The sequence below is a fragment of the Colletotrichum spaethianum genome, assembly GCF_022836535.1.
Source record: "Colletotrichum spaethianum MAFF 239500 DNA, contig18, whole genome shotgun sequence".
NCBI classification, from domain to species: domain Eukaryota; kingdom Fungi; phylum Ascomycota; class Sordariomycetes; order Glomerellales; family Glomerellaceae; genus Colletotrichum; species Colletotrichum spaethianum.
In genome coordinates, this window is record NW_026054788.1 from 868357 (window position 1) to 889280 (window position 20924).

The 20924-nt window shown below is 56.9% G+C and overlaps 2 protein-coding genes across 2 annotated transcripts; both read left to right on the top strand.

The window, feature by feature from the left end:
* Positions 1 to 121: 121 nt before the first annotated feature.
* On the top strand, positions 122 to 840 carry ColSpa_07361 (uncharacterized protein; the record flags this gene model as incomplete). Its single annotated transcript, XM_049273573.1, has 2 exons — positions 122 to 341; positions 464 to 840. The coding sequence occupies 2 exons, from the start codon at positions 122 to 124 to the stop codon at positions 838 to 840; spliced, it is 597 nt and encodes a 198-aa protein (XP_049129530.1).
* A 519-nt stretch (positions 841 to 1359) lies between these two features.
* Positions 1360 to 2457, top strand: ColSpa_07362 (putative hydrolase YcaC; the record flags this gene model as incomplete). The annotated part of the gene is made up of 3 exons (XM_049273574.1): positions 1360 to 1371; positions 1439 to 1516; positions 1666 to 2457. The coding sequence occupies 3 exons, from the start codon at positions 1360 to 1362 to the stop codon at positions 2455 to 2457; spliced, it is 882 nt and encodes a 293-aa protein (XP_049129531.1).
* Positions 2458 to 20924: the final 18467 nt, after the last annotated feature.

Consider the following 20924-nt stretch of genomic DNA (forward strand, 5'->3'; position numbering starts at 1 on the left):
AAGTCTGGGTTAGGGCTCACTCGAGCTCCTGTGAAACGCAACCACTCGGTGTTCAGAAAATGCTACAAGCCCCAATTAGACTTCTGCCAAAGACCTCGGAATAGAGAGCCCCACGATAAACATGCAGCTCTGGTCTCACGAGGCGACCCAAGACGCCATAAAGCAAGACGCCCAAGCCCAAAACCAAGAAGCACAAACCCTCCGCGAGATGCTCAACAGCAAACCCAAGACGAACGATGAGCCTCACGAGTCATCGCCGCCCGCGATACCCATCGCGCTCTGCGGCAAGGCGGAGCGGATCGGCCGTGGCGTCATCGCGGGTCTGAAGCCGGAATACGAAGGTAAGCCGCGGGACACCCTTCATTCACCCTATGACCTTCCTCTCTCTCTACCCCTCTCCGTATGGGTCAGGACATCTCCATGATTATATACGCACAGTCCGGCGACTAACACGCCCCCAAAGTCATCCACTTCATCACATCGCCTGCCTCGGGCGCCGTGATCCTCCCCGCCCTCCTCGCTGCCCAACCCCCGCCTTCACATCCGGAGACCAGCACGATCGGCAGCGGCAACTACGCCGCCGCCCCGCGCGTCGTGGTCCTCGGCGGCGCGTTCGACGAGGCCGCGACCGCGGTCCTCCAGACGGCAGTCGCCCACGCGCGGGCGCAGTCCGCGGACGTGAGGACGGTCCCCTGGCTGAGGCAGGACTCGAGCAAGCCGGCGCCGCCGATCGGGCCGGAGTACGGCCAGGCCATGGTTGTGAGGGTGAAGGAGGCGCTGGCGAGGTTGGAGGGGGAGGGGAAGCTGGACGGGAGCTACGGAGGTGACGAGTGGTACTGAGGCGCGCATCTCGCCCGCCCTCCCTGGCCCTACGGCGTTGCTGTAATATTATATGGTTTCACTGAAACCACGACGGTACGAAGAGCCTCCCGGGGAGATAACAGACATGAAATCCTGACCCTGCGGGTGGAAATCGAGCTTCGTTCATCTCATGTCATTGACCCCCCGATGACGGGGTGCGGCCTCGGGATTGCGCCAGCTCTTTACCCCGCTGTAACCCACCATGAGATAAGCGATAAGATGGAGGAGGGGGCCGCCGCCCAAGAAGCAATGCCGATGGGCGGCGATGATGCTTTGCACTTACTTCCGGCACCCAACCACAACGTTCACGCCGCATGAAGGATCGTCACCACTCACCGTTGCACAAGCTCAGCCTGTAGACGACCCGAGCCGCTTCCGCCACGTGGACAACCCAAACCATCAGGGATTGCTCACCCCAATCATCACCTCCCCAGTTCCCGGATATTCTCGTCCCAGGACATCCCGGATCGCTCTCATCAACTCGTCTCATCTTCCACCATGGCGATTGCGGTACGACCACCCCCAAAACCTTCAACCACGTGGCCGCCGCGGTTCACTGACATTCTTACCGTGATAGGCTGTCGGCCAGATCTGCTCGACGGCATCCCTGTCGCATAACCTCGAGCAATGCGTGAGACTGGTTGCTAAGGCGGCCGTAGGTGGCGCAAAAGTAGGCTTGCTCCCCTCTTTGTCCCTCACGTCTCTCACTCCGACAAGAGCGTGGCTTGCCGTATAACACGAGAAACCCCCGAGCCGCAAGACGTTGCAAAACCCAGGGCCACTCGGCACTAACACCCATCTCAGGTCCTCTTCCTCCCCGAGGCCTCGGACTATATCGCCTCCAGCCCCCAAGAATCCCTCTCTCTCGCCCAGCCGCAGTCCAAGTCCCCGTTCGTGCTCGGCCTGCAGGAGGCAGCAAAGGCCCACTCCGTCGCCGTCAGCGTCGGCATCCACGTCCCCGTCCCCGTGGCCGTCCCGGCCGCCACCACGGACGCCTCGGCAGCAGCCTCCAAACTCCTCAACCGCAGCCTCTGGATCAACGCCGACGGCACCATCAACCAGGCCGCGACCTACGACAAGCTCCACCTCTTCGACTACGGCTCCCTCCGCGAGAGCGCGACCGTCCAGGCCGGCCCCTCTCTGACACCGCCCTTCCCCACCCCCGTAGGCCGCGCCGGGAGCCTCATCTGCTTCGACCTCCGCTTCGCCGAGCCGGCTCTCGCGCTGACGCACCCGGGGCCGAAAAGCCCCTTCGTCGATCCCGCCGTCGGCCCCGCCCAGGTCCTGCTGTACCCCTCCGCCTTCACCATCAGGACGGGTCAGGCGCACTGGGAGACGCTCCTGCGGGCCCGCGCCATCGAGACGCAGAGCTGGGTCGTCGCCGCGGCGCAGGTGGGCGCGCACAACCCGAAGCGGAGCAGCTACGGGCACAGCATGGTCATCGACCCCTGGGGCCGGGTGAAGCTCGAGCTTGGTGGCGTGGACGCCGAGGGCAGGGCCGAGGAGGGCGCCGAGGGGGCCGTTGGCTTCGTGGATGTGGACCTAGACGAGTGGGCGAGGGTGAGGGAGGGCATGCCGCTGGCCAGACGGACGTAAGTCTTCTTCTTCTTCTTCCACTCCACACAGTTTCTTCTTTCACCGCCTTCGCCCTCACCCCCTTGAGCCTCACGACTCCCCTCCTGTGAGCAACACGCCCCCCCCTGGGTGTCGTCTCGTCTCCCGCCGCCTTCCGTCTTTGCCCCCGTCGCCTGGGCGTCGTCCCCATTGTGTACCAGCGGGATGGTTTAGCTGATGACTGCGCAGCGACGTGTACCCCGAAATCTGAGGACCCCTGGAACATGTGAGCTGTCACAATCCCGGCAGGCAGGGCCGGGCCCGGGGGCCGGTACCGTAGCCATGTACCTTCAGCAGGTACACTGCATGAAGGGGCTGGTTCTCATAATGTCCATGCTAGTAAGCCTCGCCGGGGAGGGCGGGAGAGAGCACGGGTATGGCGCCGAGCCTGGCGGTCGGTAACACCGCAGTGCAGGTCCTTGAGGCTCGAGATGGGAATGCCGCCAGGGTGTGGATAGGGTAGAGCGTCCCGGCGACTCGGGGCGTCTGCGGATATTCTAGAAGGGGAGCCGCAATGTTCCATAGATGGGGGGGGGGGGGAGGGGGCGCTTGAAATGATGAAGTACAACGGCCTATGTAGAGTTCCTGGCCCATGTTAGTAGTGCATACTATGTACATACAGGTCGTACCTCCACAGGCCCATGCAAGCAGGGAGGAAGATGAGAGGGATCCACGCCGGTGAGGCCTCACCGAGACAACGACGTGTCCCTGGGTGGTCGAGCTACTGGGTTCAGTCTGGTGGGCGGTCCCGGCAAAGCAATCAACCTTTTGCAGGCCGGGCCAGACCGGGCCACTTGAGGGTCACGGCAGTTGCTAGACCGAAAGGAAGCCCAATTTCGCAGAAATCCCCATGCCGCCGTCCCCCGGTGAGCCGGTGAGTCAACATCCCAGGGTGGTTGTTTCTCTGTGTTTTCGCTTCCTGGAGTCCCATGTCACCGGGGAAAGGGGGACGCAAGAGCCGCCTTCTCACAGCGGCAGTTAGCCCCTCGGCGCCGGAGGGAGGGGCCGTAGCGTACTAGAAGAGCAAGGGGACACCCAACGGTTTTGAAATTTGATCGTCTTCCTCTCGGTCGGTGCAGGGGGAGAGAGTCTCGGTCAAGGGGCGTGCCGTCACCGCGTTGGACCGCTGGACCGCTAGACCGCTGGACCGTGGACGGGTAATTTTGCCCAGACATGGTTGGAGCCCCACTGGAAGAAGGTGAAGAAGGAAAAAGAGGAGCGCGCTAGAAGGAAGATCCAAAATTCGAAATAACGTGGTAAAATTAAGAAATACAGAAACGAGATCCACAACGTGCTTCAGCCGGGGTGGCATGACAAGGGGGGAGGGGTGTGTGGCTCGTGTTGTGTTCGTCCAAGTCACCGTGGACCATGATGGCAGCCGGTGGGGAACGGAGTCGTTTGAGACGGCAATGTTTCCCACTGGATGACGTTGACCGGGGACCCGATGATGGGGGTCGCAGGCGTGTGTCGAGTGGGAAAAGAGGGACCCGGCCTGGGGACTTTTTGCGGCCTACCTACTTTTTTCTTCTTCATCCTTTCCCTTTCTTCTGCTTCGGGACCCATCAGGCCCCGGAGACCCGGAACCCTTGCCCCGGTTGCAGTGGCCGCATGGCGGGTGGAGAGGAGGACAGACGGGCAGACAGCCAAAGAGACCAGGAGAGACTTGGGTCAACGGCCAGGGCCTTTTGCGGATACGTCATGGGGTGCTGGCCCCGGCCTTGCTCTTGAACCTGGGAAACCGAGAGGGAGGCAAAAGAAGCGGATAGAGGAAATTTTCCAAAACCACAGCCCCGGGAAATTTGGCGGTTTGAGATATGCAGAACCCGGCCAGCTGTCCCGGCCTCCCCTGGGGATCTTCTGTCTTGGCCACGTCGCTCGAGGGCTTTTGCTTTCCCCGGGCCAGGGCCAAGGGGGACGCAAAGTTTCTCCCTCACTCTCACCGAATTGCTGGACCCTCATCATTCCATCTCCCCCGTCATACATAGTAGTGTAGGGGCCTTCGAGAAGGAGGCAAGGGCCACCGGGTAGGGATTTTCTGGAGGTTGGGGACGACCGAGGCCGGGGTGTTGTAATAGTAATAGTAGCTTATGTATTGCCATGCGTTTGGGTAAAAGCGTTGGTGGACGACAGGTATGTCGCACCTAGTCTGTTCAGTAGTGTACGTACCGGACGGCCCAGGGCAAACAGGGACCGAAAGGGGTGGTGGTGAAAGATGGGATGAAACGTGGGATGGATGATCTCCGCCTGTCAAAATATCCCATCCGCTCAGTGTCGTCGACCTTGTTGCCTCGTTCGCCTCTCAGTACCTAGTGTACCTACTGAACAAAAGGGGCGGAGGGTTTGTTGGGTGGGGGCCAGTCCCGTCTTCTCGTCTCCCTCAGGTGAGACTGGCGAGAGACGGAGAACCCGACCATTTGGTTGAGACGTCGCATTCCCCGGGAGCACCACTCGCGCCCCCAAAAGCCAGACGGGGAACGTTGCGTGCGCGACACGTCAAAACCCAAGCGAGCCAGAGTCACCACATTGAGGCTCCCGGGTAGGGGAGGCCACAGCCGCCGCTTCAGGTCCTACTTTGGAACGACAAGAAGGATCTCAATGCCACTGGGCTGTGTCCGCGACGCCCCCGGCGGTGCGATCCGCGGCGCAGTGTCGAGAGGGTCTCGGTGAGCTGAGGTGTGTCTGAGGCAAACGTCTTTTGCTATGCAACGTCATGCAGAGTCCGTCCTTGACGCCCCTCTCTTGGCCGCTGCGCAGACACGGCCGAGACGGGATGCTTGAGGAAGAGTTTGCGACGCTGTGGGCCTTGGGATCTCGCCCACGGATGGAGGACATGGGTGACGGCGACGGCGCGTTTGCTTTTTTATCTCTTTATGCTATCGCTGCTGGCGGTGCCGTTACACGAGGATGCAAATGTCATATTTGGCGCGCCGGAACGCGCACCCGGAAGGGATGAGGCGCATATATCCCCAACCATGATAACCCGGGGAAAGGGGGGGTGTGATGCGAGGGAGAGGCGCGGCGCAAGGTACACTGGCCACCAAGAGTTCCCAAGTTTCCGGAAGAGGTTTATCGCGTATGCGGGAGTGAGAGAAAGAGGAAGACAGAGAGAGAGAAGAAAGAGTGTGTGTGGGCGCCCAGCTGCGACTCTATCTTGCGCCCTGCATACAGCCAATAGGATGGGCCAGGGACAAGATGAACCTGCCAGTCTGTTGGTCGATACATGACACAGTGTGCGCGTGTTTGTCACAAACGGCGGGTTGCTGTAGGTTGTTGGTTGTTGAGTTTGCGCACACGTCACCTTTGAACAAGCAACAAAGAGCAAACAGACAACCAGCGCAACGGGTCCAACGACAAACTCGCGGGCAGCGCAAACAACAACAGCCTCGTCAGCTGTTTGTGTGTCCACCTCGCCGTCGCTGGTAAAGCGTCGCTCGCAGGCAAGCGAACGTCGCACACCACCAGCCTAAACAGGCGAGGAAGAAGAAAAAGAAGAGAAAAGAACAAGGGGGGAAGTCGAGAAGAATCATCCACCAATCAGACTCGATGAACCACAGAGAGGGTGATTTCCGTTGTACAGAGTACAGAGGTAGAGTACATGGACATGTCGAACTATGGGATCCAGCAAAAGGAGATCGACAACAAGGCCTTTGTTCGGGAAAGAGGCCCCCTCCCCCCTGCGTCTCAACTACCGGAAATAGGTCAGCACCTTACACAGACATGCAGTAGTTGCCTCGATTAGTAGTGCACGGTACAGAGTAGTGCAGCCCTTGCTACTCGGCTTTCCAAGGTGAGGGAAGGAGAGCGAGGTGAAGGCAAGGTGTGTCCCGGTATGCTGAGGTAAGGAAGGCGCTGCCGCCACATCGGGCACACCTTCGGAGGAGGCCTTGCTTCAGCTCAGTCCAGTCACCCCCCCCGGCCTAAAACGGATCTCACGGGTTTTCATTGGTCGGTTTCACATGCTCATTGGCCTCCCCGGCCCACCGCGGGCCACTCCCGAAGGCAGGCACGGCAGGAAAGGGGGAAAAGAAGAAGGTCCCAGCGCGCTGGTTCCCGGGACGCCGCCGCCGCCGCTGCATTAGCGTGTCGACGACTGGTTTTCCCAAGTCAGCAGCAGCCACGCAGCCACACAGCCACGCAGCAGAGCTCGAGGGCTCGAAGCAGCCCAACAGCAGCAGCAGCAGCAACAGCTCACGTTGCACACCATCACCACACCACACCGTACCATACCATGCCAGATCCGCCCCCTTTCCTGTTCCTGAGGGTGGTGTGTGTGCGTGTGCGTGTGTGCGTGGGAGACCATGTGCCTGAATCCCTTCCCCTTTTTCCCTTGTCCGCAAATCGTCCCCTTTTCCGTCACAACTAGCCTGGCGCCCTCATCAAACCCAAAATACTGGTGGCCCAGCCCGTTACGCAATAGCGGACGGCTAGCGCGAGAGCTCGAGCTCCCATCCATGGGGGCTCGCAGCCGGTCCGGATTATCGCTGCGTTTCGCCCTGAGAAAAGGAAAAGAGACCCTTTCAATTCAACGTGGACCCTGGCGCAGTCGCGCGGAAGCACCCAAGGCGCGTTCCTGGCCCGCCGTTGGCCGTTTGGACGCGCCGATGCTCTCCAAGATCCTCGTCTTGCGCGCGCGCGACGACGACAGTTGGACGTTTGGGGCACCACAGGTCGCCCCTTCGGTTCTTTTTCAAGGAGTGTTCTCGTGAAACGGAAGACACCCGTGGGTACCTAGCTGTACACGCGCGACGCAACGTAACGCAACGCAACACACACACAACAAGGGGGGATAGGGACTCGCAGCCTGCGCCAGAGTCCCGGGCCCTCGGCCCCTCCCACCGAGTGCCATCCGCCGGCCGCCGTCCTATCGGACCTGTCCCCAGCCGCTCCAAAAAGAGAAAAAAGAAGCGTGTGGGATGAGGTGCGCGATCTCACATAACCAAGGCCCCCCCCGTCCGCCCGTTCGCCCGTCGCAAACCCGGCACCGGTTCCCATTCGAACCGCGTCCCCTCCCACCCAGTCCGGTTTCTCAGCTGTCCCAGCTTATCAGAACCTCGGGGGGAGGGAAACCCATGACCCGACGTCCAAGCAAACAAAGCCGTCCGTCTTCCCCCGTCGGGTCAGGACCAAAAAAAAAAAAAATTAGCTTCTTGCCGGAACCTGCTGGGTTCTCTGTGCCCCCTTCCAACGTCGCGACGCCCAATGAAGGACTTGGCGTAGCACTCTATCGAAACACATACACACACACACACACACACTCACATCCGTGGGCCACACACGCCACGCTTCCCATGCATGTTCCATGCTGCCTCCATGCCGCACCCTTGCTCGTCGCCATGCCATCCGAACACCTCTCTCTCTCTCTCTGCTTCCAGGTTCGCACGTAACCATGTTTGCTTTTCTCCCTATCCCGTCGCCGCTGAACCATTTTCCTCGTTCAGCTTAATTTTGGGACGCCCACGAGCCTCGTCGTTTCTGCAAGCCCTCAAGCCTCTCACTGCGAACCCTAACCCCTACCCGGCTGCCTCGCCTCCAAGGCCACTCGCCCATCCATCCTTTCCGCCTTTCCCCGAGTCCATGCGCGCATGCGCACAATCTACGACAGCAATCGCCCAAAAAGAAATGAGAGCACCCAGCTAAGATGTATCACCATGGAGATTTGAAATGCGACGAGGGCTTGGGAGGGAGGGGAGGTTCTCCTCCTCCCTCCTCTCCCCCTCAGACTACCACCCCCCGCTAAACGGATTGACAATGCAGCGCATAAGCGCCGCCGCCCGTCCGCTAGTCCTCTTGGTGTTTTTTTTTTTTTTTTTGGGGGGGGGGGGGGGTTATTTTTTGTTGTACATCTTAATTCCGCCCATCAACGACAACGCGGCTGGCCGCTTCAGCTTCCCAGCCTGCCTGGCAGCCCAACGCGAGCAAACGCACGCATGCTCGGCGCGCGCGCACGCGTGCCCTTCGCTGGCTGGCACGCGTCGATCATGAGGGGAGTTCGCATCTTGTCATGTCAGACAAAAAAAAAAAAAAAAAAAAAGGAAACAGACCCGAACCGCATGTTTTGTTTGCGCCTTGCCTTGCCTTAGTCAGGATTCGAGACCTCCCTCCTTCCCTCCCTCCTCTCAGATCAGAGCCGCTTTTCCCCGGCCTTGTACTCCAAGCCTCCCGCATCCAAACACACACACTCCACCCCCGTCTTCCGATCTCCCCTACCCCATCGCCATCCTCGATCCTCCTCTCTCCCTTTCCTCCCAGATACGTGACCTGTGTGGTCGATGCCGTCTCTGTCCCTCTCCCTTTGCCCCCCTTACCCTTTTGCCACCCCCAGGTGCCAAGTCGTCAATTCTTCCCCATCCGAGTCGAGCCCGAAGTGATGCTCGACTCGAGCGAGTCGCCAAAGCAAGAGCCGTGGGAATGCTGCTGTCCCATCACCACCCCTGTCCGTCTCAGATGCATCCTGCACACACTCTCACGCACGCCTGCCAGATCTGGCTTGTCTCTACGTCAAGATTGGGCATTCCTACTACACGTCCAAGTCCAAGGGCTTGACCAAATATCGGTGTGCAAATGCGAGCCAAGTGATTGATGCAATGTGATGAAATAATTTGGTTCAAATTCTTTTTCTCCAGTAGGTTTTTTTTTCGATGCGTTGGCGCTGTGTAGCTATCTCGCCCTCTTACAAGGGGCTAGTACTATACATAGAGTCTAACGAGGGCTAAACCCGCGGGGTATCTTCTTTTGTCGATTCCTGAGTCCAGCCCAGCTCGTCCAACAAAGACAGGACGACCGACTGGCCTTGGAGCCCGAGGTCTCGAGTACACTATGAGAGAAAGCAAATAATTGGGAATAATAAACAGTGTAGTGGTGGTAATCCGTCATCGCCATTTGCCTTGTTCTGACGAGGGGAATAATAAGTAGGAAAGCGTTTCTGACATATCCTTGGCTCTCTCTCTGCCCCCCCCAGCACCGCGAGGAATCTGGGTGTGAGCGAAGAGGAGCCGACCCAGGGGAATACAAGAGTGTAAGTTGGTACAAGCAAACCAAAAAAAAGAAAACAAATCCAAAGTCTATATGCGCAATCAGTTCTTTTCCCAGCCCATGTCCCAGATGTTTTTTGTAACCCGTCCCAAATCAAGAGTGCCCAACAGTGAAAGCAAGGATAAAAAAGGAAATGAGAAGGGAAAAAATTCGAGGAAAACAAGCGCCCAAGCTGCATGTTTCTTTTTTCGCCCTTGTTCGAATAAACCCCCAAAAAGAAAAGTGTCGCCTCACGCCCACAATGACGGTTGAGGCGGCAGCGAGCCATGTGCGTCGAGGGTGGTGGTTGTGTTGTCATGCGTTGCTGCCCGACCAACTGGCTGTGAAAGGCTCACCGACAGTTTGGAATGGATCCGCCGGGGATATTGTACCGTTGCCGGGCGTATCGTAGGACTTCGAGGGCCCCAGATGCGGGATGTGACAGCTGACAGGGAGATGTCGAAGAAAACCAAAAAGCCCCTTCTCAAAAGGCAAAATTCCCAAAGCCGTCTATGTTGTAACGCCATGCCTTTTTTGTTCCCCAGTAAAGGTGGGATGAAAGGATCCCACAAACGCAAAAAGAAATCGATACCACATCGTGAAAACCGTATTGGCGTTCCCATTCGCCTTGCTGCTGGGAAGCAAGTTGTGGCTGCGAGCCGGTGTATTCTAGTCTTCGAGGGGAATGCGTATTAAAAATGATGTATGGTAAATGTTGCGAAATCGGCCAGGACGTTGGTTGTACAGGCGTGGTGGTACAAGTGGAAGAGGACCGCCAGTATTAGTAGAGTCGTAGAGATAAGTGTGCGTGCGAGAGAGTGTGTGTATGTCCGAATAAGACACCGCAGCAGGAAGGTGGCGGTTGGTCCCCTCGGGTGCGCGTGGAAGCCATCGCGTCGGCGGAAGCGCGCGGGCAGTGTGGAAATCATCATTGATCGTGCTCAAGGCACGTCAGTTACGTCGCTCATGAAAATCGGCGCGAGGCTGATTTATCGAGGCTTGGGGCGAGGAGGAGGCTTGGGCACTCCAGTCGTGTCGTAGGCACCACGGCCCATGTTGGAGAAGCTTGTGATCTCTCTGACAACCATTTTGGATGTTGTGTATGTGAATGTGCTTGCAAGAGCGCGAGTTGATTGGGTTTCGGTGTCTTTGGAAATCGTTTGTTAGCCATGATTCGATCAAACCTCGAGAAGGGTGCGGACAAAGCGGCAACTTTATATGAGCCGTACGCGACGTGACGATGGGGATTCGACAGTGCGAGACATTGCAGGATTTGGGGGATGTGCGCAACGAGACGCAGAATGGGCTGGGGGGTGCTGTAAGTTGCTGCAACTCTGACTCACAATCTGGACCGTCGTAGTGCGACGTGTTGGATAGCGGCGTTGAAGACTTGGGTGCGAGTGTCTTTAGGGAATGGGATTGGTGAGAGGCGACGGGGGTGAAGAGGCGGTGATGATGCAAGGAGGCCTAGGTATGTTGCCAAATTGGGCGTCACCAATGCTGCTCGGTTGTTTCGCAGGATGGAGAAGAAAAAAAAGGGGCAGCTGAGGCAAAACAGGCGAAGCGTAGGAAGCGAGGGAGTGTTATCGGCACCGTTGCATGGGGATGGCTCGAGCAGGATAGGCTTTGCGCAGTCGCAGAGCAGAGGGAGAGTCGAGTTGTGGTGTAGGGATGCCGCCGGGGAGTTTGGTGGGATGTTGGGACGGACGGTTGGTAGCGCAAGTCTCGGAAACCGCTTCTAGATGGGGATTTCTTGCTTGTGTCGCGGTGATGTTATTTGGCCGAGTTCGGGATCGGGTCTTGAATCAATGGGATCCGTTGACGACCTGGCGTCTGTTCCCCTATTTCTCGAGTCTCTGTGGATGTCGCAGGCCGCGGAGCGCAGTTCCAGGAGTGGAAGGAGGCGTGTAAGGTGGTTCCGGTACGGTGCGGTACGGTGCGAGACGAGGAAATGGCTTGCTGCAGGTTCTCTCGCTAAGAAAGCTGGGAGACAGGCAGCTTGCAGTGTGGGTCGCGCGAACGGGTTTCTTGTGAGTGTTGGCAACGGCGTTCAGAGACTGCGGTGAGCTTGCAGCAGAAAAGGGGGGCGCGCGCGCAAGAGAGAGAGATGGCTGCGTGTGCGGAAGAGGAGCTGCTGGCTATGCCTGTGGGCGGCAGGGCTACTACTAATACTGGTCGGCAGGAGGGCGTAGAGATGATGAAGAATGCAAGTTATAAGAGAGACCAGAGCGTGGCGCCGTGTGGAGGAGTGAGGAAAGGTGGTGAGTGAGGATAGCAACTCAGAAGAATGGGAGCAAGAAAAAAGACGGATGGGAGGGAGAGGGTTATGAACTCTTATTTCAGAAGGACGCCCGACCGAGTATGGGAAATTTTTTTCCTCTTGTTCGCAATGGAAAGTAGGTAATGTAATGTCAGGGCGGGAGCGCAGGGAAGGGGGGGGGCCATGGGCTGGCTACTGGACCATGTAAGGCGCACGGCAAGGTATGCGACGGTAATGTCAACTAAGGCCAGGCCATGTACCTTCCCTCTCTCTTTCAGTCTGTCTCTCTCTCTCTGTGTCCGGGGAGGGGGGGGGGGGGCTGTTTCTGGCCTGGCTGGTCATAGCAATGTTCCTCAGGTTTGGTTCCTTTTTTTTTTCCACAAAAATTAAAGGGCAGAAAAAGGGAACCAAGGGAAGGGATGGGGAGGGACCAGGAAGTGGAAGGATGCCGCTGCTTGCTTGCTTTCTGCTGCTGCAGCAGGTGTGGAAACGCACCCTCCCCCCCGGCCGACACGGCAAGGCCCCAGGCAAGGTACCGCAGTACCCAGGTTGCCGGCCAGGTCCCCCTTCATATCCTCCAGGGGGAGAAGGGGGGAGCAGGGGGGGCAGAAGGGAGGAAGGGGGAGTGTGAATTTAGCCATGCCGGGCCATGGCTACCTTGCAAGTCGCCCGTCCCATGCCACGCCATGCCATGCCAATGCCAGGTACCCGTACCGCCTTCTCGAGTGGAAGTGCAGAGAGGCGTTGGCGTTGCGTTGGGTACCCAACTTTGATTACCCTATCCGTTTCCGCCGTATGCTTTGGGCCCCTCGCACCTCGCACCGCGCAGAGACGAAGCAAGCAAGCAGACCAAGCAGAACCGCAAGCAAGCCAAACTGAACCCTTGCTCAGGTGGTGATAGGGACGGATGGCTGCCATTGATCGTCGAGAAACGAACAGCGATTACAAGACGACTACAAGACAGGGTAATGAGGAAAGACGGTCTACAGTATCCATCTCGTCTGCTCTCAGTCGCCCCCCAAGGCGTCATGCATGATCTGGGGAGACAGCGCCCGAGGTCCCATACCGATCGTACTGCCGATAAGCACGTCGAGGAGAGAGCTACTTTGGAGACCCGCGACAGACGTCTCCTTGGGGGCCATTGGGCCATTGGGGAATCTGGAACTGCACCAATCGAGACTAGAACCGTGCCGTGGCTTCTCGCCGGTGGTGTGCAAGCTCGGTGTGGCAGAGAGTCAGGCCCTCTCTTTTTGGCTTTCAGGGAGAGGACGACTGAAATGATGGAATACCTTGGCCCAACTTGAGGCAGCCCGTGTGAGTGGTGCTTATTTACGGTACAGGGCATGTACACTACCTTGGTTGGGTCGTGTAGTCTGACTGTTGGCCTGGCCTAGTGTGCCTTTTCTCAGTAGCTACCTAGGTCCAAGTGTTTCTCTTTCCTCTCCCTGCCCTAGCTCTCACCTCGTCGCTGATCTTACTACTTTGCGCTGGCAGCTTCTGCCGCCGCACTTGCTGCGCAGCCCAACAGACATGGTTCGTGTTGGGACGGTGGCATGGTGACACTGTCGACTTGATGCGATCCCAAACGAAACGCTCAATGGCGACGGACGCGGCAATGGGAGCCATGACCATGGAGAGGAGGAATACTTACAGAGTAAAACAACGACCGTACCAAAAAAGAGAAAGGACAGGACCTGCAACCGCAGGCTCCCGGTACATTGCGCCGGCCCACTCGAGCGACAGGAAGAAGTGCAGGGTATCTGCGCCGCGTCGTCGGTACACTTTGTCAGAGGTACCAGAGGCAGATCCATCCACTTGGGGCAGACCGGACCTGTGAGGTAACCTTCCTACCGGCGGAGAGCGAGTGAGGAAAGATACTCTGTACATCGTACCTAGTGTACACTACAGGCTGCTCCGTCCTGGGCGGCAGTGAGGTCAGGTATCCACCACCACTGCAGCGCCGAGCTTTCTCTGCCGCTACGCTACGCTACCTACGTACACTACATTACCGGCTTCCACGCCCTCTTGCTCTCCTTCACCACCAGACACCAGCCGAGGCCACTCACCTTAGCTCACCGGAAGGCCACAATTCCATCCCCGTCTCCAGCTTTGCGAGAAGCTTTGCCTTCTGCTTGTCTCCTGTTGTCCTCTCTGCACTGACAGCCGTCGTTTCTGCTGGGATCCTCCTGGATGGCCACGCCGGGCAGGGGGGGGAGGCCAACTGACCTCCAGGGGTGCGGTCTACCTGTATCATGATGAATCGCTGCTGCCTCCCCCCCTTGTTGCCATGCCGTCTGTCCTCTCACGGTTCACCTCGCATGCTCCCCTCCCCTTGTTCTTCTTGATGCCGTCCTGACATTCTGCCGTAGTCCTTAGCGCATGAGCTCGCCACGGCTTGGATCAAAACGTATCCGACTTTGGAAATACTTTCTGTTTTAGTCAGACGCGTCTCCTAATTAGCTCCGTACTCGACGCGGCTCACTTCAGCTCAGCTCAGCTCAAACGGTCACGGCAGCTGCTGCTGTCGTTAGTAAAAATAGGTTGCTGTTGTGTTGTCCGTCGTCATATGCTTCGGGGGTGGGAAGAGATTGGGACGGGAAGGAAAGCAAGCAAGCAAGGAAAAGAGAAGAAGAAGAAGAAAAAAGATTCTAACCCACAAAGCTCCAATGCTTTTGCAGCTCTGTTCCTGGTCTCCCTTTGCGCTAATCACCTTGTCGAGTCGTTTGCCAAACTTACCACACACCCTCTTCTTGCTTCCCGCCTCTCTTCTACCATTTCTTTATTTTATCTTTTCTTTGCTTCTTTCTTGCAAGGCCCTCCCGACTTGTACTCTGATGAGGCTCGCACGTTCTGTCTGACTCTCGCGACTCGGGCGGGTCTGCGGGCTCTGGCTGCGGGCCAACCCGAAGGTGCTGCGCGAATGAAGGGCTGTCCAACGCACGCAGCTACCCATGCCCGACGGCTCTGGCTGACCACAACTTTGTGTCGCGATCCCTGGGATGCCTTCACCGAACTGGCCTGGCCGGGCCCAGCCTGACAGCCCCGAAATGCAACTGTCGAGAGATGGTGGATTGTCCAGCCCAAGATAGTGCCAGGAGAGCACATCCATCGTCTCGTGCATTCCACCCCTTAGCTCCTTGCTCTCTGGCGGGCGCCGGCTTGGAGGATCCGGACGTGCCACGCCTCTCCCTGTCGTGCTCCTCACCTTGCAGAGGAGACGACGACAGCGGTCCGTTGCTCATCGTCATGCCTTTTTCCACCCACCAAACCTGTTCCCCGTCGGTGAGCATCTGTCCCACCGGATAGCTCATCCTGGTGGCTCCTATTTTTGCTTCTTTCGCTTGCTGCTCCTCGTGCAATTGATCTTCTCCCGCCCTCAGCGTCCAAGCACGCTTGTCAGGAAAATTTTCTCCTGAAAAATGTCAGCGCCCTCCGGGAACCTTCCGTCGCCTGGCGTGACCGCCTATGAAATTTTTGATTGCTTTCTTCTCGGTGAGACGACCGCTAGACCGAACACGAGGGCGGCCCACCGAAATGGCCGCGTTTGTCTGAGCCTTCATATTTGCGTCGTTAGACAGAATGACTCGAAAAGTGGCCAATATGGAAATACTCGGTCAATGGCCAATCCATGGCATGCACCACAAATACTTCTTCGGTCGTTGCGGCTCGTGCATGACCATCCGCGGTGCCGCACTGCATCCTGATAATCCATTCCCGTGCCAGGTCAGGCTTGCAACACCCTCTTCTATTTGGCCCGAGTTCTGCTCCCTCTTGCTATCTTCGCCTGGGAACATCCCGCCACCGGCGATCCCTCGTTCCCAGTTGAACCCGTTGCCCGTCCAGTGTTCTTCGATTTCAAGAAACCGGATGCCTGGTTCTCTCAGAGGCGCACAGCTCGATTCCCGTTCCACAGAATGAGAATGGGCTTTGTGTTTTACGCGAACGGAATAACAACCGCTGTCGGGACGGGTATCCATTACACGGTGCTGTGGGATGTTGGACCTGAGGGTTCCAGAAAACCATAATCTTGTGTCGTCATTTTCGCGAAACACAGAACCAATATCTCTCGTGGGGAAGAAATTATTGGCGGCCGATCCGGCTCGTCGTTGAGGGCTTCCAAAGCAGCCGTGGAAAGTCGGGTAACTCTAGGTCAAAACACACGGGCAATACGGGATTCGCCAATGTTTCTTGGACGGAACGCAGCTGTGCACCAACATAGTAACGGATGGCAACTGGCATGCGTCCATGATCCACGAATGCCAAGACATTCGCCAACCTTCTGACGACACGTTGAGTCGATGGTGTGCTAGTCTGTACCTATTAAGCCAGATTCTTCTGTTTCTTCTGACACAGGAATGGCGGGCTTCTCGGTGCCCAGACCGACTGCCTGGATGCCATTGAAGGGCAAATCTGAGCTTGGTAACAAGACGATGCGAGAATCTGCGTCAGTTCTCAGACCGGATTGTTTGATTGCCTATGAATGGGCATAAAGACAGAGTCTCCGATTGGAATTGCGACTTGATAAGCGGGTCGTCTACTTACGCACCACGACGAACAGGCCAGGAGCACCGAGTGGCTCATCTCAATTCGTTCCGCTCGGCTTGTCTGGTCTCTGAAACCTAATCAATGATTTCGGTCATCAGCGTTTAGCACCTTCTGAGAAACAGAGCGATTTTCAGGGACGCGGGATTTAAAATGGGATGAACAAGGGTATTGTGGCGATGATCATGACGACAGAGTTGGTTCTTTCCTAAATAATCTCCTGGTACAGAACAAGAATGCTGAATGTTCTCATCGTCGAGTTGATCATTTTGCTAGTCGGTGGGTGAAAAGACGACCTCCGGGCAGCGACCTTCCGTGTCTGTCAGCTCCGAACAGGATGTAAAATCTCACCGAGAGGATCCGTGGCGGATTTCACACTAGCCACTCCTACCGTGATGCCCCTCAGACGAAGATCAGTCCGCGGTAAGACTGTTTCATCTAGGAGCGATCGCTGCGGCGTCTTTTCTCAATACGGCATGTAACAGAATGGACTGGCCGGCATGCAACCAGACACTGACCGCTGGCCCAAAAGAGATAAGCGGGCGGGCTTGAGTGCTTGCATGAAGCGAGCGGATCGATCCCGTACGCTCGCCTGAGTCGCAGCATACGTGTGAATTTCATGTGCCACACCAAACTGCAAACTTGCAGACATGTTGAGCATCGATTTCCCCGATGACTGACGAACGGGCCAGATATCGATTCTGCTACCTGAGCCCACAGAGCTTACGACCCTGGCGTGATTGCCTGTGTGACCAGATACTGTGTCTGATTGAATGTTGCTTGGTTACCCATCACATAGGTGACCGTGTGATGTAATCATCTCTGTTGCGAATATAACGTGGTGGGCGCAAAAGAGACAACATTGCTTTGCAACTTCTCTTATGGCCCCCAATCTCCTCTAGCGGAGCTTTGCCACGAGGTGGTAGCTTTCCAATCTCGTTGCTAGAAACACGTTTCCATCTCATCTGAATTTCGTGGTGGTTGGCTGCAAACTAACAGCTTCCTTGTCACCGAGAATCACACCGGGAGGAAAGATGCAATAGTAGACAGGGCCCGCAGCGCTACACTCTCGTTTGCCAAGAGAGTCGTTTGGTTTGTGCTGTTGATGGTGTTCGGCACAACCATGTTTATGATTTGTCATTTTCCGCTTGTCGCTGTGGGCAGGTCTGTTGGACGCCAGAAGATGGCCGATGGTCCAAATCAACCGTCAACGGTTCGTTGGTTAGTGATCAAGTGACAGCAGGCACATGGCACGATTTAGTTTACTTCTCCTTGGGAAAGACCAACTTCGTCGTGTTTGTTGTCTCGCTTCGGTCGCTATCTCGCGTAACAGCGCAGGCTGCGTTGCTCGAGTTAGGCCTGTGAGACAACTTTCTCATTAATCAATACGGGACCCTGCAGATGAGATGTCACCTTCCTTCAAAGCTCTTGTGCTCATTTTTGTTCGCATACCCCTCCGTCCTGTTGATGTCGGTCGATGCTTCCCCTGTCTGAGGGGGGGGTTCAGGGACCTTTGTTCACCACCTGGGCTCGGTGACAGGGGCCGTGGGCACTGTTCTTATAGTGAACTTCCAATGCATCGAAGTCTTCCAGAAGCTGTGGAAGCGTGGAAGCCCTGCGACGGACTCCCCCGGAACCACTGGGCGAAACCCGCTACTGAGGCGTGCCCTGGGTTGGTGGGTACTTCAACTTGAGAGGAGGTCCACCCGCTCCTCTCTGATGCAGTACTTGCTACCGTGTGAGCTTCCTTTCGATGTGGAGTGGTTGCACTGTAAGCCCACTGGACCTTGCGGGATCCCAGCCGGGCCTCTTGTTGCTGCTCACGCTGGGTCCTGGAAGCCGATTCTCCTACCCCAAGACGCCTAGTCGATGGCCTTGAGGACATATATCCGGACGTCTGGTTTCCAGGGGAGGCGGGAAGTGCAGCTGGGAATAGAAGGTCGCTTCGCTGGCGGGCTTGACTGGGGTAAACAGGCTTTGGGAGCATACCTGCTCGGCTTCGTTCGATTGCTCCAGCTTCTCGGCAATGGGTGATGTGGATCGTACTTCAACACTCAGGAGTTAGTGCGGTCGCTGTGAGCTGGAGGTCGCCGGATGTGGATGTGCAAGCCGCGGCGGCAGGACGATGTCGTGGCACACGTGTCCAGAGGAGGCACGGTACGTACCCTCTACCCCGTTGCTCCCGTGCCGCCGCCGCCTAAGGCAAGGTAATCAAAACTGTTCGCACCGTCGTTCCTGCATTAGCCCATTCGGCGGCTTGGGTCTGCTGGGGGAGAACATGCGATGAAACAGGGGTAAAATTGTGACCCTCCTCGGCTGGATACCGAGGAGCCGGTCGTGCTCCAGGAAGCAGAAGCTCGTGCTTCCGCCCCTTTTCGGTAGGCCCTCTGCCATTCAGCGGCAGCCGTTGGCTGCTTTTGGGCGTGGTCTCTGGCAATGCGTCGACACCTCTTCGGCGGTGGGCAGTAATGAACACCATACTATTCATCAACCTTGTGCTAATGACGTCCAGTGACACCTCTGCTGTCAAGTCATCAGACCCCGTTGCATCCGGATATCATCATGTGACTTCCGCAGCCGACGTCTTAGGTGGCCGGTCGATTGGTGTCCCAAGGTCTAATGAGGTTGCACTTTGCCGCAGCCCAATCCAACCCAATCCAATGGTCAACTCCACCAGGCCATGCGCATTCGTCCACAATCCCACATGCTGGGCTGACGGATAAAGCCGTTATTTTTGGTGTCCACCTTACGTGGCTTGTGAGCCCCCGACCGGCAACAAACGTCGATGCAGAGGCGACCAAGCCGAAGTGAACTCCGACATCAGGGAACCTTGTAGACAAGGCTTTCGTTGCCGGGAACTTGGGACCAACGGGAAGGTCGAGAAACGGCCCTTTTGATGCCCCTAAACATGCTGGTATGTCGACAGGGATGGCAGGTAGATTTTGGGTTGGGACTGATTTCAAACTTTGTGCACTACCTAGGTAGAGCCATGGCCGGCGAAAACCTTCCATGAAGGCTTCCCCGGAGCGGGTCTGACCAGCTAGCTATTCACCGTGTGGGTCTCACTCCATCGGAATCAGCGCCGAGCGCTCTATAGCTGTAGCGCATGTACTTTGGCTGCTAGTGTGAGCTGTCAGTGAACGCTTCTGTTGCTCGTAACATCAGCCGAAGTCCAGAAGCCCAGAGCTATCGGGGCATTTCAGTGTCTCCAGTTCTCTCAGGGGATAAGAAACCCGCATCAGACAGCCGGTGAGACCTCGTGTCGTCAAACAACTGCTGTAAGATACCGAGATCACAGTAGAAAACTGCAAACCCCGACGTAGAGCTAGAGTGATAAGGTCTGAACCCTACAGTTCCCATCAGTGCTATCTTGGTAAGGGTTGAATCGCTGCGCGCTGCGAATAACCCCTGAAAGGTAAGTTCAAATAGCCAGAAGATTAAGGTCTGTCAGGGTTCTGCACCAGCATCACAAGATTGTAATAAGCACAAGTGACTGAGACGAGGCCGCCACAGCGGTCAGCGTAAGCGAGCGAGCCGTCTTTCATCTTCAGTGATGCATGATGCGTTGGTAAGGTTTTTTGGGAGATGCGCAGCAGCGTCGCAACAGGAGTCATGAAAACAAAGATGACTTGTGATTGTAGGCGAGGCCATGGAAACGTTCCAGAAGCTTTCTGCTTCAGGGAGATAGAGTTCGAAGCGACAGGTCATGACTCAGCCCTGTCGTTTGAGCAAGCAGACATTCGTATCGTATCTGCAGCTAGCGTGGTTCAGCGGGTTGAGAGGCATTGGCTGCACAGACCACGCGGCATCTTGGAAGCGTCGAGCCGGCTGATTGCGACTGGTTGAGGGTGATGAAGATGTTCGGGAACGAACTCTATAGCGAGTCAGGGCGGGCCACCTGCATGGTGCTGCGGCATGGAGCGAACGAACGTTTCCTCGCGTGGCCTGTTCGGCCAACATTGTTGGATAACCTTCCATCAGAGACGAGTGCGTGACGGGGGGATGGGTATCCTTGAGTGTTGGGCGCATCCATTATCCATGATGCGATGACGGCCATCCGTATCCCAAAGGAGCCAAATCTCGCCCGTCCGGCGAGCCCATTACCGTCCGGAGTTCCCAAGCCAGACAAGCAGTCAACAAGCAGTTTGCTTGTTGGGGCCGTTTTGCCAGGTGGTTGGTAGGTCAATGCTGCGACCCGTCACAGGGCTTGGAGGTGACGTGGAAAGGCCTTCGGGGACGAGATGGGACGAAGGCATGGGGATTGGTGTCGTGGCACCGGGGAATGGCTTCCGCTCGCTGTGTGCGGGACTCTACCGGTGAGGGCACCCATGATCTGCATGCAGTGCGATATGATGTGCGAGCAGCAGCCATTACCATGACCTTGTGGTGACAAGTTTGTGGTGGTGGTGGTTATCGTGTTGGGTCTTCTTCTGGACCCCGGCTGAAGCGCAAGTAATTTTAAAAATTTTCTCGCCATTTTGATGACAATGTCCCGGAACTGCTCAAGCTCAGACGGGACGTGGGCTCAAGTGTCCGGGTGATGTTGTGGACCCCGGCCTTCGTTTGCGTCACCCCCAGTCCAGAGTGTCTTCGCTTGTTCTTCTGGAAAATAGGATCTGCGGTGTCACCCTGTCCG